Here is a 15,892-nt window from a genome sequence, read left to right on the forward strand (position 1 = left end):
GAAGCCCATTCAGAGATGGGGATTATTAGGAGGCCGTGATTGGTAAAGGACCTGGGTTTTACATCTCATGTCAAGGATGGAGACTTTTTTTGCAGTATAGTATCCCCATCCCTATACTGGGGCATTAGGACCCACACAGCCCGCAAGGTGTGCAACCCCTACTGACCCTACTAACACCTCTTCCAGCAGCAATCTTAGTTTTTCCCAGGAGGTCTCCCAGCAGTGCACATTGACATTACTGCAAGCCCACAGGTGCCCAGGAACCACCTGGCTCTGCGAAACAGCCACTCAGGCAAACTCATGCTAGCTTGCACTGTGCTTCAGGCAGCTGCTAGCTGCTCGCTGCCACTTGGGCTGTTTTGTTTGGAATCGGCTGGTGATGTGACCCAGGCTCGGACCCACATCAACCCGAGCATCCTTACAGCTTGGAGCTACTGAGGAGCAGGCTTTGTGTGGTTTTCTTGACTGTGGGATCACCAGCAAACCTGCCACAGTTTCTCTCTCTTTTTCGTGTTACTTCGGTTTAATTTGTGTTTTGGGCTAAAAAGTTGAGCTTGGTTTTCATTTGGCCAACCCCCTCTTCTTTGATTCTGCTCCTCCATATCTGAGGGCATAATGAGCAAGATTCGGCTTTATCGTTTGTTATAAAAAAAATGTTTCTTGAGGGTACAAAGGAGTGTTTCGTTCAAAGCACTTCCGCCAAATAACTTTGTAAGTGGTGCCACTAAAAAATTAACCTTACTAAAACATATTTTAAATGTTCAAAGCAATCATTCTGTTAATACAGCAGTGTTTTATAGCTGTCTGAGGTGCGCTTGATATTAATATCGAGTTTTAAATAGGGTTCTGTAAATTAATACTTGAAATGCTTTTCTGTAGTATTTTTAAAGAATTTATGGTAGTGTATCTCACATGATTATCTTGTCTGTGTTGTATGCCAAGTAGTTTTGCAATATAATGCCTTTAAGCAGGCAGTATATCATAGTTAAAGTGCTAAAACACATAAGGAAAAAGCAGTATATTTCCTTTGGGACAGGACAATTCCAGACTTTTGTTCTAGCAAGAAGCCTTCTGTTTTTACACTCTAGATATAATGTTCTTGATATTTCATTGCCCTTGAAAACTAAAAGAAAGGTGTTATCAGGGCACCACCCAAGCTAGTGTAGTGTGTTCACAGTATTTCAATTCCATTCCTGTTTCAAATCAAGACTGTTTGCTCTCTGTACCTTGGACTGGTACCATCGCGTACTGGAAGAGTGCTCCTAGTCAGAAGTTTTGAGTGAAGGAATAAATTAAACCTGAAAAGGCATCTAAAATGCATCATAACGTACATGTGGCAAGTGAATATGGTACAACTTAAGTAAATCTTCATTTTGATATCTAATAATCTAGACCCCTTCGGACCTACAGTGCAAGTCCTTTTATTATTTCCAGGGTTGATCTTGTTAATGATATTGAAACCTTTAAGGTTACAAAAATAGACACTTCAAAGATCATTTCCTCGACAGCATATGCTGAGATTATATGAGTCTTTATTGCAGGTTAAAAAAATGCCCTGTATTCATATCTTCATATCCTCTGAATTCCTGCTTGTCCAAAGATCAGTTGGATGTACTGTAAGTTTTTACCTTCTGACTTTTAAAGGGAGTCCACAAAACAAAGCTAAATTTTTAAGAATGTAATTCAAATGATAAATTAATGTTAGTGTTTCAGTAGGGTTTTCTCATTTCCAGTTTAATCGTTTCTTAAAAAGTAACTAACTTGATTTATGTTTCAGACTTTTTTTTTAAATAAAGTGAATAACAATTTTGCTGAATATATTTGATTTCACTCTCTTATCTTTTCGAAGTGATAAGGGTAATTAATAATTGCTGTGTAGTCATTTCAGAATATTTGGACCTAGTCAAGTCTGTGGTCTGTTGCCAGCCACAGTTAGAATAATCTTGACACTTCCTCTGATATCTTTGGATGAAGGGAAGCAAGCAAAAATGTAGACAGTAGACAGTCTAAGAAAGTCCAGCCTTACTAGACAGACCCAGAGCAACTAAAGTAATGTGTAATTCACAGCCAGAGATTTAATCAGAAATATAAAAGCATTAGACAAAGTTCACAGCCGGGTGAGCCAGCAGCTTCATTTTAACTCAGTTACTCCTTCATTCCTATGTCCCCTGCGCATTTGTACATCAGGTGACTGAGCCGAATTGGTTTTAAAACACCACTATGCCGTTTTTTTAAGCTCGCGCTGATGCTCAGGAACACAGTCTCTGCAGGGACTCTTATCCATGGGTGTTGCCAAATCACTTGTTAAAAGGAGTGCTGAGGTTTACTTTTTCACGCTGATGACTCTATCTTATATGCTGCAACTTTGCAGAAGCGTAGTCTTGTATGTTGCATGCTGTATAGAGATGTTTTATCTACCATTTTGTTGTCCAGATTCAAGTGGAAGCCGGTACTTGCATAGAGGAGTAATATTAAATCACACAGCTTTAAAAAAATAAAAGTTCTAAAACGTTTTCTGCAACAGCAATATATGGCCGTGGGCATTGTTAAAGCATTAAATTGCGTGACTTGTTTCTCTGTTTTTCCGTATCAGCCACATGCTGCTCAAAAGCAGAGGTTTATTTGAACAGCAGTTCTACTTAACATTTTTGAAAGTGTTACCAGGATTTATTGTTTAGGTTGTAGTCAGATTCTTATTTCATGACTGTCTGTGACTTCCAAGGAAAATAAACTTGCACCTGAGCAAGGTTTATGGATTGTGTTACGTCAGTTTAATTATCCTATATGTCACACATTTTATTTTAATCTGTTGCTTGTCTGGAGTGTTCTGAGTAGGAAAAGACATGAGTTAAATACCTGTTTAACTGTGAAGAATTCCAGTTTTATTCTGGCAGCATGTCCACTGAAAATCATTAAAGTATGCTTCTAAAACTTATTTCTAAGTACGTTAGAAAGAATTAGAGCATTTTTGGCACACTCCTTAACCGTTGATTGTAGATGACTAATTTTAATTTTTTTGTCTAATTTCCACATACTTATATAAATGGAAAGGAGGGGAGAAGATGCTCCATTAATCATTTTCAGGATTCACAGTTTGTTGGGGGAAAAATAAAGCTCCTGGGAAATTGATGTTTCAGTGTTTCTGGATCCAAATTCTGCATTCTCAAGAGGCGATGTCCTTATTCCCTTTTTGTTCAAATAGATCAGCATGTTAACATAGGTGCCCCTTGGTGTACATTTTCTTATTTCATGGTCCTTGCAGGCTGGGAATCTCTATGGTCATAGTGGCAAAGGTAAAAAGCAGAAGACAGTTAATGTTTCTCTGCAGAGCTGTGGTTCCTTTGTTTGGTCTTCCCCCACATTGCTTGTATCTAGGTTCCTGCTTTTGTTGGTGGGGATGCTGTTTGCTGGGATTGTCTTGTGGCCGATAAATTGTGGACGTGACCTTTCTGGAGGTCCAGGCCCTGCAGCTTTGCACCAACAGCTCTTAGCTTGATGTTAATCACTGCATGCTCCTAGTTGTAAATACTTTCTATCATTGTAGACATTGTGCTGTAAGTGGCTGGATGATGAATTTCTGGTAGATTCTTGTGATAAATGGGACAGTGCATTAAAGGTTATTTTTTATTGGGAGCCCTTTGATGTCTGTGTTGTTTCCGAGTAGGCTGCAGCATCTCTCAGCGCCAGTTCTGATCGTTTAAACCTGTGCAGGTGCTTTGCTTAGTGTTTAGAGCTTGAAGACAGCTTTCAAAAATTTGTAGTTAGTCCTTTTAACCTTTGTTATCATATCAGATCCATCCTGTGCTGTCTTGGTAAAATACAGGCATGAACATAAGCAATTAAGCTGAATTCTGTAGCATAAATACTGCACAAAATGACAACCTGTTTCAACATTCAGTTTGTTGTCCCTGCCTTTGAACATGCTTGTCCCTAAAAAAAAAACAGTGAAATTACTTGAGGAATGTGCTGGAGCCATTATTGACCAAGTCATCTTTGCATGTTGATTAACTGCTAAATTAGAATTCCATCTTTGAAGGCCTGGTTTGGTGAAAAAAGGCATCTATTAAAATGAAGACATCTGAGGTGTTGATTAACACTTCCAGCTTTTTTCCTCAGGACACAGTAAACCCCTGTAAAATACAGTAGAGCTTTATTATGCATCAACACTGATTTTTTTTTTACAGGGAAAGCAACAGCTTGAAATGAGCAATGCCACAGGACAAACTAGAACAGAGCAAGTGTGCTGCTGTCCCTGCTGAGAGCTCTTAGGAGCTATGTTATCCAGACGGCTTTATGCACACTTCTTGTGAAAGGAGGGTAGGGTCTTTGAACTGCTCCTCAGATCAGCCACAGGGCACTTTTTTTCAACACAGTAGTAACCCTCATTACTCCTGCGATACATTTGTACAGCCCTGGGGATTGATTTCAAGAAACTGCAGTCAGGCTCTGTGTGTGGCATGACCTGGGACGTACCTACCGAACTTAACTCCTCTCCACTGAAATAGACATCTACTTGTACTTGTTAAGATAAACAACTCATAAATACACATATAAAGTCGTATTGTATCTGGGCACGCTCAGCCCTCTTCCTGTGTAGATACACAAGCTCAGAGATGAAAGTCAGTCTGTAATACAAATAACCACTCGAGATTAGCCTTTTTAAACAGATACTGATTTAAACTACTTAGAAATGCAGGGTGAACTACAGGGTTTTCTCCATTACAAAATACATTTTTTGTAAGATTTTTAGAGAAAATTGTAATAACGTAATAATGCCTTTTAATTGTAAACTGTGATAGAGTTCTGTGTTTGTATATTCTCACAGTTTTCTTTACGTTTTGATGTTTCTTTTTGTCTGGTATCTACAACAGAAAAGTTTTGACTGTGCCAGTTTAACTCAGTTTATTGTTGCCGTTGCCTGTAATGGACACAAAAAGTCTTTAATCCTTTTTTTAAATGATCATATCCTGAGCATCAGAAGAGACATATCGCTTAATGCATATTTAAGCATACTGTGTTTGGATATTATTTAAATGTTTGTGGCACAATTTTGATTAATTGGACCTTCATGACAGCAGTTTGTAACCTGGCCATGTTGCAGCCAGTTTAGTTGCTATGGAAATACACTTAAATGGCTGATAGCTGCCTGACTGCATGATGCTGCATTGACCCAGTCCAGGAGCCTCGCTCTCTTTTCTTCCTGTGGGCCTGTCCTGTGACCATGTGACAGACCTCCACTAGGGCGAGACACATCCTCATGCTGCTCGTGCAGCAAGGGCTTTCTTGTGAGATAACGAGACCAGTCCCTTTGAACATCTGTGGGATGTGATGGGATGACCCATCAGGCTCTAGAGACCAGTGAACAGGCACATGCTTCTCCAGGCTGTATGAAAGACATGGGACCACAAGATCCCACTCCCACAGGACAGCATTCGCAACCTAATGCAAGGCATTTATCGCAGATGTACGGCTTGTTTTGCTTCCAAAGGTGCAACCCTGTTCCATCAACCACGTTCATGATATGCAAAATGCATGATGAATTTACCTTTCGTACATCTGTTCAATGAAATTTTGTCTCACGTTATCGAAACATTTTGATATTAATCTCAGTATTCTCAGTGTTCAAATTGATGTTGTTTGTAAACATTTTTCATAAGCTTTGCCTACTGATCATTACCTGATGGCCCCTCTTAAGTTCCACTATTCTTCATTTGAATGCCATTTAGATGACATGTAAAAACAAATGTCCACTTACATTCCCTCATCAGTTGTCTCCAACCAACCGTGAGACGCTTAACATACAGGTTTCAGCGAAATGTAAAAAAAACGTATGTGAAAGAAAGAGGAATTTTTGCTATAAGGTGATACTTTTTTTTGTTTTTGCACGTGATTATATAGCAAGACTGTCTCTGACTTCTTCAGCTTGCCCTTCTAAATCCCTTAATAAACTGAAATAAGAGATCACCTAGGGATCTTCAGGCAAAGTATATATCGGGCCTGTTGGATTTTCAATCTGTCCTTAATGCAAATTGACTGCCTTTTCCCATTATAAATAGTTATACCAGATAAGTAGCATTGGTCTTTCCAATGAATTACCTTCCAGGCTGAATCTTGCTTGTTTAATAATGTACTGGAAAAGGGTGCTTTCTTATGAGTCTTTGATGAGGAAATCAGATCGATTTATTGGATAGGCCAGCTGTGATGAACAAAATACATTATTAGCTGTATTTCTTATGCTGAAATGAAGTTGGACTGCTGTAGGAATGGTGGAGAAACCCTCTAAGGGATTTTGTAAGTCTAGACGGAAAACACTTAACCAGGCCTTCGAATTTCATGGGAGCAATTTATTTTCTTTTTGGATCTCTCCGTAATCTATCTGTCCATGCCAGCTATATGTCTCTTTACATTTTAGTTATTCGCAATACTTGTCTTTGAGGAACCATTCTTGAGATGCGCTGTTTGCTCATGATCGTTTGGCATTCTAATTGGCTAATCATACTGGATCTGCAATACTGTTGGAAGAAGGTGCTTTGGGAGAGCCTGTTGATAAAAACATATATACAGTTTTCTGCTTTAGCTCTGCACCTACAAGTTATTCTGAAGCCATCTCCCTTGTTGCATTTATTGTATAGTTTGCTTCATCCTCTTTTCTTTGCTGAGGGAGTTGCCAAAGCTTCCTTATGAGTAAGCATTTTGTTGTCTATAAAGTTTTTATTCTAGGCTCTAATTTAACAGTCTTTTTTTTTCCCTCCACCTTTTAAGTCCTAAATTTATTCTGAAATAACTAGCTCAGTAAAGCAATTTTGCCAGAAGCACTTATATATTGATGCAGAGCTGGATCATCACTCTGGGTCTGTGCCATGGATTATTATTACTAACCAGCTGATATAATTCGGTTGTTATGCTCTGCAGGTGGCCTAAGACTTGGCTCAAATGTTGGTGGTTTTAATAGGAAGCAAAGCAAAACAAAGTGGTCAGGAGTTAAGGCTTCCTGCGGCCTTGAAGATATGCCATTATCTGTTGAAATTCTGTATGTCCCTCCTTCAGAACAACTGCACGGCGCCTGCTGCTGTTCCTGGGGTGAAAAATGCAAACTCGCCCTTAAAACCTAAGGAGGAAAGTGCTGTACGTTACTCTTCCGTATGTTAAAAACTGCAAATAGTTTTCAGTTCAACGTGGCTGTTGAGATTATTTAGGCGTTTTTGGTAATGCTGCTGTTGACCTTGTCCTGGTGCCTGTCTGGTGAAACCTGCAAATAAGGACTTTGACCTTCTCACGGGAGTCCTTTTTGCCAGATGTGGAGTCTTGATTAATAAGCTGCAGCTGTAGTGTAGTCCTTTTTTAGGTTGAATTAATCTCTGTGAGTGGCACGGCACAGTGGTGTGTCCATAAGCACTACAGGCGCACAGCTCTTGGGTCCTGGCTTTGATTCTGGGCTGGGTCGCCTGGTGGGAGACCTGTTCTCCCTGTGTGCACAAGGGTTTTCTGTGGGTGATCTGGTCTCCCCCCGCCTCCCGAAGACAAGCCAGCTGGTCTGAATCGTCCCTTTGTCAATAGCCCCTTGATGGCCGGGCATCATTTCCAGGACAAGAGCGCTCTTGTCCAGTCCACCAGGAGATTAGCAGACACAGACTGAAGGGAGCTAAATCTCTTCAGTCAAGAACAAAAAAAAGAGAATCTTGCGGGATTGTTTCACGTTACCTCACGAGACAAGGGTGTGGTGTCGCAATTGGAAACTGGAGGAGAATTCAGTTGGGTCAGAGTATTGAAAATTCTTCTTTACGCAAAGAATTGCGAGCAGCTAGACAGGTGGTTGAGGCCCAATCTCTGGGTTCCTTTAAGAGACATCTGGACTGAATTTTAGGTTCACTTAGCTACTAAACTACGAAACAAACTAGGTGGGTTGCATGGCTGCCTTTTGTTTTTAGCCTTTCTTAGGTTCTTTTGTAAATTATAAAGCTGAGTGAACTAGGTTGGAGATACGTTTGATGTTTCTGTCTGAAAATGTACTGGAGCAGCTCCTACGGTACAGAGGTATATGTTGATATTTTTGCAATGTTACAAAAACCTGCCTGCTAGAATTCAGAATTATAAGACTTGAAGATGAAAGTAGTAATTTGATTAGATGTTTCTCCTTGCTGCTTTTCATTCAGTGTAACTAATGTGCGCAAAGTTTTAATGCACCACGATTTAAATCCTTTTAGAGAATCAGAGCGAAATATCTTCAGCCTGAACCCATTAGTTCAAATTGCTAAATAGTCAAAATGTGCAATCACTTATAGCTGTTTTGTAAGGATGGTAGTCTTCAATCTACTGCGGGAAAGGAAAAAAGTGTCTTTAAATACAGTTTCCATTTCCCAGGGACATCATCCACTTTTCTTATCCCCCAGATTTACTTATTACTTATTGAATCATCTGCTTCCTAATTCAGAGAGAGAAATAAGAGAGTGCAGTGATTTTTTCAAGGAGCAAAATACCTAATGAGCAACTTGCTGTTTTTTCACTGACTTGATTTTGAACAAATAAAGTATTTTTTTTATTGTGAGTCCACGCCAGAGCATACTTGCATGTGTCCAAATATGTATGCTAAACGAGTCCACACCAGAGCATACAAATCTTACTCTGATCCTCTTTGATGCTGCACAGTACGTCAGCGACCGGGATAACGATAATGATGAGATCAGTCTGACAGTGGTGGTCATTTTCATGCAGTTAGCTTTATAATAGGGCAATGTCAACAAGTCTTTTCAACAAAATTATTCACCAACTGTACATACTGAATATTTGTGGCTGTCTGAGTGTATCAGTCAGTTGAGGAGCTAGATTTTTTTTTAAGTGGCTTCTATAAATTAGTTTGAATTTGTCAGACCAGAAAAAAACTTAATGAACGGTGTTATGTCTTTGCTTGTCAATGTTAAATCGTGACGGTCCTTACCGTCAGTTTGTGCCGTGTCTTAAAAAGAAAAACAACAAATCTTTTGAGCGGCATCGTCAGCGTCGTCTTTAAAGGAAAAGGATTTCAAAAGTAAAGTCTAGGAATTCAGGATAAATACAAGTGATCAGAAGTCATGGATCACTTTTCCATCTGCAGTGTCTCTGTGCACCTTCACTGGGAACTCATTGGTGCCACTTTGTGGGGAATGGGTCCAGGAGCTGAAGCCCTTGAGATTGCCAAGGAGTGTTTCAAGACCGGTCCCACGCAGTCCTCTCAGCTTTTGCGATCTGGACAGCGCTTGGGCCTGGGTGGCAGATGTGAAAACTGAGTGCCCTGAGGAGGGGAAAAACACAGCACCATTGACTTCCCCTGATTTCGCAGCGTTTGGTAATCAGCTGATGTTGGCTCCCAAGACTGCGTTTCATCTGTTAATATCACTTTGGATGTCCAAGTTGAATCCGTTCTGTTTTTTTTTTTAAATCCAAAATCTCACTGACCGTGATTTTTGACTTGCATAGTTCTGAATTAAATCACAGAGAAAGGTTGTGTGGTTTTGTAGGCAGTGGAAAGAGGAATTATAGACCTGGTATATGCAAACTGGAGTTGAGGTCTTTGGCAGAAGTTTTTTAGCTAGTGGGTGGGTGTGCATTATGTACCACGTGCAGGGTACTTTTCCCAGGGAATGGAGGTACCTCTTTGCATGAATGGAGCTGAGCCACATTCTGTACTGGTGCTTTCCTCTTTGCCTTGAATCCTAATGATCTATAGAGGAAAAGTTTCATCTTCAAACCTAAGCTTAGCATGTTAAAAAGTATGTCCAAATTTATAATTAATTAGTTAATTATGATTATTATAATTATTATAAAAAGTGCTGGAAAAAAAATTTCCCTCGGGCCTTTACCAGTCATGGCCTCCTTATAATCCCCATCTCTGAACTGGCTTCATCACTCTGCTCTCCTCCCCACTGAGAGCTGGTGTGTGGGGAGTGTAGTGGTGCATTACCTAGGTGGGACTGCACACTGGTGGAGGTGGAGGATAGTCCACATTACCTGTAAAGCACTTTGAGCGGAGTGTCCAGAAACGTGCCATTTACTGTACGTGTAAGGAATTATTTAAAGCGTTTAAATCGAACAGCTGAAAAATTCTTACACTGTTTAAAATGTTATAGTATAGTAGTCATTGAAATAACCATAACTGCATACTACTCCAGACATTTCACTTCTCTCATTTGACGTTTATATGCTCTCTGAGATGGTATGAAGCTCTTTGTTCTTGTAAAAATAAAATAAATAATTTCGAGTTTCCTAGAAAAATTTATCTTGAAAAATGTTGCGGTTGAAGTCATTGGGGGAGTGATGTTTTTTATTTAATAATTGCTAACAATAAATGGGACATTCCTAAGTGGATAAGTTTTTAGTTAATGCTGCTGATGTGTTATCTATTGTTGCTAAGTTGCCATCTTAACAGCTGAAATAGATAACAGCTGATATTTCAGTCTATGATTGTCTGATATTACTGCTACAGATTTATGTGGCTGTGAAGGCTAAGTTGAAATTGTTTTGCTTTTCAACACTATAGAACTGGAAATAATGTTGGAGGAATATTGCATTACAGCAGACCTTATCAACATCTGGAGAACAATTAGAGCTCTCTCATCCTATCCCAAACATCATCTGTCTACACTGTTTCTGATGACTTGCTGAGAATGTCTAGCATTTTAAGGTTGAAAATGAGCAGTGAACATGAAAAATCGAGAAAAAATACATGTATGCATTACAAATGACTCATCTGATTAACAGATGGTGATGAACTGGACTGATAGGAAAGGGACTCCTTACCATAAAAAGAGATATGCATGCCCATATCTGTACGGCATGTTAATTAAAACGAATTAACTCCTCTTTTATTTAGATCGATGTGTCTGCTATCTCCGTCTGGCTCAGGGTAAAATGCTGTCCAACCTTGGGTTAAACAGATTCTTTAGGGGCGATTTTACGGGCTTGTCAGGTGAGGTATAAAACTGACAAACAGTGAAACATTTTAATTTAAAAAAGCAACTTATCCAGGAAATTTGAACCTTCTAACCTCGCAGAGCTTCATTCTTCACGACGATGAGTGATAATGATTGCGGCGCCCAAGGATGGCTAATTGATAAAGCTCCTCTGGAATGCATACCACTGAGTCCTTTGGCACAGTAAAATAACTCCCAGCTAATTCCTCTCCACAGCCCCTTCTGCTGCTCCAGAGCCACATGGACGCAGAATGTGCACGGCTTCCACTTGGTTGATTTATTCAAGATCTGTTTTCAGTCAAACGAGCGAGCGTCCTTCCTGCACCGCGGCTCTGTGTATTTATGTGCCTCTCTCCCAGTGACACTTCTCTCATCTGAGGCGCACTAAATCAGCTCTTATTAACTCGCACTTGGAATATTACACTTGTGTCAACAGGTTGGGCTAATATGAGCTCTCCGAGAAACACCTGCTGAACATGCAGTGGATGGGCTCTGAGACACCTTTCAATCACATCATCACTGGGACTGTTATTAACCACATAGCACATGTTGGTGTAATGTTTTGTTTAGCTACTTGGCTTAAAAATTAACCAGACTTGTCAGGATTAATTTCCATGACAGATCTTTTTCTTTTTTAAGTGTGCAAGGTCTCAGCTCTGAAATGCTCATATTATTGCTCTGATGATGTGCCGCACAACCGTGTCATTGCTCATAGAAAACTGGGAATTACGCTGTGGGCTGAAGAAGAGATCGATGCCAATCTAGAGGCCAGAGTGAGAACAAATCCCAGTTTTGAAGAGAATTGTTTGTCAATCTGTACTGAGCTTCCAAATCCATTTTTTCTTCATTGTGTGAGTGGCTCCCCGCTGGATTAAGTCGGTACTGTGTACCATCTCTGTTACACAAATGCCATGTGACCCAGCTGCTGCTGCAGTCATAGTAACGTCTCCTAGCAACCTGTGTCACTCTCCTTCAGAGGGAGTCATGTGACACATGGACAAAATGTCTCTACCCCAGGGGCAGTCATCAAGAGTAGCCCCCTGCCCCTAGAATATATTTACATGTGAGCAAGTATAAGAGTGCTTGGACATGGTCCAATGGATTACAACCTGGGGACCAGAGAAGTTGACTATATTGAGTCAGTATACAACCATTCAATCTTAACCTACCCTTGTAGATAATATGATCAACACACTGCCCCTGTGAAATTAACATTGACTCTGTGGGGAAAAACTACGCAGTTTGTGCAGAAAATGTGATTGTGCCGTGAACAGATCGTTTTTTTCTTAAGGTGTACAATTTTATGTCCACAGCAGCCGATACGTTTTGAAATATGAACCAGTGCAGTGCGCTGTATGTGCAGTACAGAGTTTTCTTGCTATGCATTTGGGGTGTCCTGATGTAATACAAGATGCTGACACTGTGCTTATGCAAGAGTTCTTCAAGGTCTGAAACAGAACATTTGGATAAAGAAATTCATCAGAGGAACAAAATGATCTCTTATCATAAGTCTTAAGCATTCCATAGCAAACTCCAGAGTTTCATTTAATCCCCAAGGCATGGCAGTCATTATTGATAGAGTCCTAATGCATTACCTCAGGCTGATATTGTTGGTAAAGATTAATTTTTAAGAATAAACTAAACCCCTAGAAAGTCTCAAGTTTCACAGAGATTTATCAAAAGAAAATGTTATGTTTGGCTTAGAATTAAAACACTTTGCACACAATTGAAACAAACTGTTCTTCGCTGTCTAAACTGCATGCTTTTATTATGCAGTGCCAGTTAAACAATGGTGTAAATGTTTTCTAACAGGATAAACTACACCAAATAACTCAACTCAATAAAATGGGAGTTATTCTGGAGCATTTATTTTAACATGTAACACGTTACGTAGTGTCAGACACATACAACTTTGTTCCAAACACATGTTATAGTACAGTACTGCATTGAAGTTGCTCTTGATCTTGAAAGAGATCAAGAAATTGTTCTGTTGATGTAAAGTGCTAAAATATTCTTTTATTTTAATGCATTTGTACAAGTGGTAGTTCTCTGTGTTGTCTTGTAAGTCTTTTTTACTGGTAAGGTGCCCTTTTTGTATCTCTCGCTGGTATTGAAAATTAGGCAGTTGAGAGAAAAAGGCAAAACATTTGACAATCTGAATTTTACATAGTGGCTCCAATGTGCAGCATTTCAGGTGGAGGAGTAGTTGAATTAAGGAGGAAATTTCAGGCAGGCCATCTTAGGCTCAGGCTTGAGAGAGGAAAATAGGCAGAACCCTGGGGTATTTAAGAACACTGCAATAGTTAATAGTTAAGTCGTAAATGATAGTGTGGGTCTTCGTTTTAAGTCTCATCTGAGGGACGGCACAGTGTCCCCTGTCATCATACTGGGGTATTGGCCTGGAAATTCTAGGCCTGACGGAAGAGTCTCACCTGCTGATCCCACCACCACCACCACCACCACCAAGAGCAGCTGCCTGACTTTCCTTGGAGGTCTCCTGTCCCACCACTCTTCTTGGCCAGGCTCAGCTTCGGTTAACTCCTGACATCTGAGGAAATCAGACTACATGTGCCTACCAACTTGCAGCAGCTGCCTGGATTTCCTTAGGAGTTATCTGTCTGAGTGCTGACCAGGCTCAAGCCCGCTAAGCTTCTTTGATCAGACAAGATCAGGCTACATGGTAATAACGCTGCTTCTACGTGTAAGGTCTAGCACATGAGAGGTGACATCTCGGTTTGTTTTAATGTTTCGTAGGTGCTGTCCTGCTGCTTAGCGTTCAGGGCATTGCGGTCAACATGGACCCCATCTTTTGCGATTGGCTTCTCCACCAGCCTCAGAAGGGAAGTGGTCGGCCGATGCAACAGGTAACAGCGATCGCCCCCTAGCTGCCCTCAGCAGCTGAGTGATGCCCTTTCATTTCTCTGTGTGCTTTCATGCTGCTCTGCATACCTTCCCTGCCTGCACAGCTTTGAACTGCTTGACAGGCGTCACGGTTGGGGTTTTGACATTTTTGTCTTTAATAAACTTTGAAAGAAGATGGGCCTTGGTGTTTGTGTGTGTCTGCCCTGCAATGGACTGGTGTCCCGTGTACTCTACGCCTGTTGCTTGCCAGTGTCAAAACAGAAAGTTTTTTTTTCTATTCACAAAATAAAGCATTTTGGGCTGCACAAATACATACTTATTTTTTACTCCTGAAATTGAGACATGCTCTATTAATAAAAAGGTGTAAGAAAAATGAGAACAGTACGAAAGGGAACATAGCAGTTTTTTATTATGATGTATATTGTGTTTGGTAGTTAACGTTTTTTAATAGGTTGTCCATGATTTATACTATGTTGAGAAAAAAACTCAAAGCTTTGGTAAGTTGAAGTCATCTTTAAAGTTTTACTTTGCCTGCCTTGGTTCTGTGGGCTGGTTGTGTTACACCTCAGTACAGCATATGTTGCTGATTTTCCGAAGCATTGTTTTTTTGATGACAAAAAAACCAATTCTAAAGCTTAAAAAAATTAAAATTCAAGGATAGCCTTTTACGTGTTTGAATATCAACATTTATTTCAAGGTCCCAAAGATTTAGATAAGACAGTGTTTACTTTGAAGGACAGTTGTCAAGGATTTGTCCTAGAGTTTGTTTTTATAACCCTGAGTGATTGTTGATGATGGACACACAATATATACACACAGTCTGTCCATTTCAAAACGAAATAACCAGTTAAGATACTTCTTAAAGGAATTTTAGCTCGGTTACCTCCATTCAGTTATCACCTTTCTCATTCGGCAGGCTGCATACAGCCTTCAGAACGTGACCTTATAGAGTCCAGGGAGGGTCAGGGTGATTGTCTCATCAGTCGGATGTTGGTTCATTCAGACAAGAAAGGTGAAGGAGTGCTCTGCAATAGTTACTAAAACCACCCCCAAAAAAACAGATAAGAAATGATTGCATGTCCATCACTCTCCCATCACACAGAAGGACATGTTCCGAGTGTGCACTCAAATTAAAAGTCATTGTTTTGCATGACAGCACGTAACACCATGAACAGGTACAGAGGAACTGGCAGCTACAAGGAGAGATGAGAAGAGCTGCACCTGTTGATCGTTTGTCTCTTAGTTATTTACCAGCCAGTGGTCAGACACGTGCTGAATTCAGGGCCACTCCACCTCTGCATTTATTTATTTAGATGTATTTAGAAGGTGCTATAATAAAAACGATTGTCCTTGTTCTGGGCGAAAAATCATAAATGCCGGGATCAGGCAGGCGCTCAGACATGAAGACGAGCTGAAAGTGTGGTGGAGATGAGCGGTCAGTGAGAGCGTGTCCGCAGGTCATCATCTTGGAGGCGAGACTGTGGGAGGAGAAACCCAGTAGTGATGCTCAAGGAAGTGTGACGTGGCTACACTACTGTATAACACAGAGGCTGCAACTTGGCACTTCACAGTTGTTTTGCTGCGTTTTGAAATATATGATCTGACCTGTAAATAATGAGCTTGAATTAACGAAACTCGTAAGTGATACAATACATGGCTTAAACTGTGTGCAGTTAAATGTAATGTTTTAATGGAAATTTTCTAATCTTTTATTCCCAACTCTGCTGTTAATGAACTGAATCAGTGTCAGCTCATTTATTGGACCAATTTTGCAACTCAATCCCACCCTCCCCCAGGAACAGGAATGGATGCTCCTGTCATTTGTAATCTAATGTTTTAGAGCTGAAGCCTTTTAAATATTTTTTGTGTGTGTGTGAGTACACTATCCAGTTACTTATTCCACATTGCTACTGCATTACAGCAGCTTTTGGAAAGCGAGCTGGTTTAGAGAGGTTTTCCATCATGTGGCAGGGCTTTGTACTGAAGTAAAAAGATAAACGTACCTGCTGCAGGCGCTCTCCTGTTTAGCTTGGAGCTCCAAGGTTCCCATTGTGTTACTTGTCATCGTTTTGGCTGGATATGTA

General features: G+C 40.3%; 1 protein-coding gene across 2 annotated transcripts in view; it reads left to right on the forward strand.

Moving 5' to 3' along the window:
- Window positions 1-15,892, forward strand: part of vps13b (vacuolar protein sorting 13 homolog B) — a 325,535-nt gene that overhangs the window by 126,307 nt on the left and 183,336 nt on the right. For both annotated transcript variants that reach the window (XM_088600797.1, XM_088600796.1), the window contains exon 20: window positions 13,701-13,810. In XM_088600797.1, coding sequence (XP_088456923.1) covers window positions 13,701-13,810 — 110 coding nt within the window. The remainder of the gene's footprint in view (window positions 1-13,700; window positions 13,811-15,892) is intronic.

The sequence above is a fragment of the Lepisosteus platostomus genome, chromosome 12 (genome assembly GCF_059453375.1).
Source record: "Lepisosteus platostomus isolate fLepPlt1 chromosome 12, fLepPlt1.hap1, whole genome shotgun sequence".
In the NCBI taxonomy this organism is placed as follows: domain Eukaryota; kingdom Metazoa; phylum Chordata; class Actinopteri; order Semionotiformes; family Lepisosteidae; genus Lepisosteus; species Lepisosteus platostomus.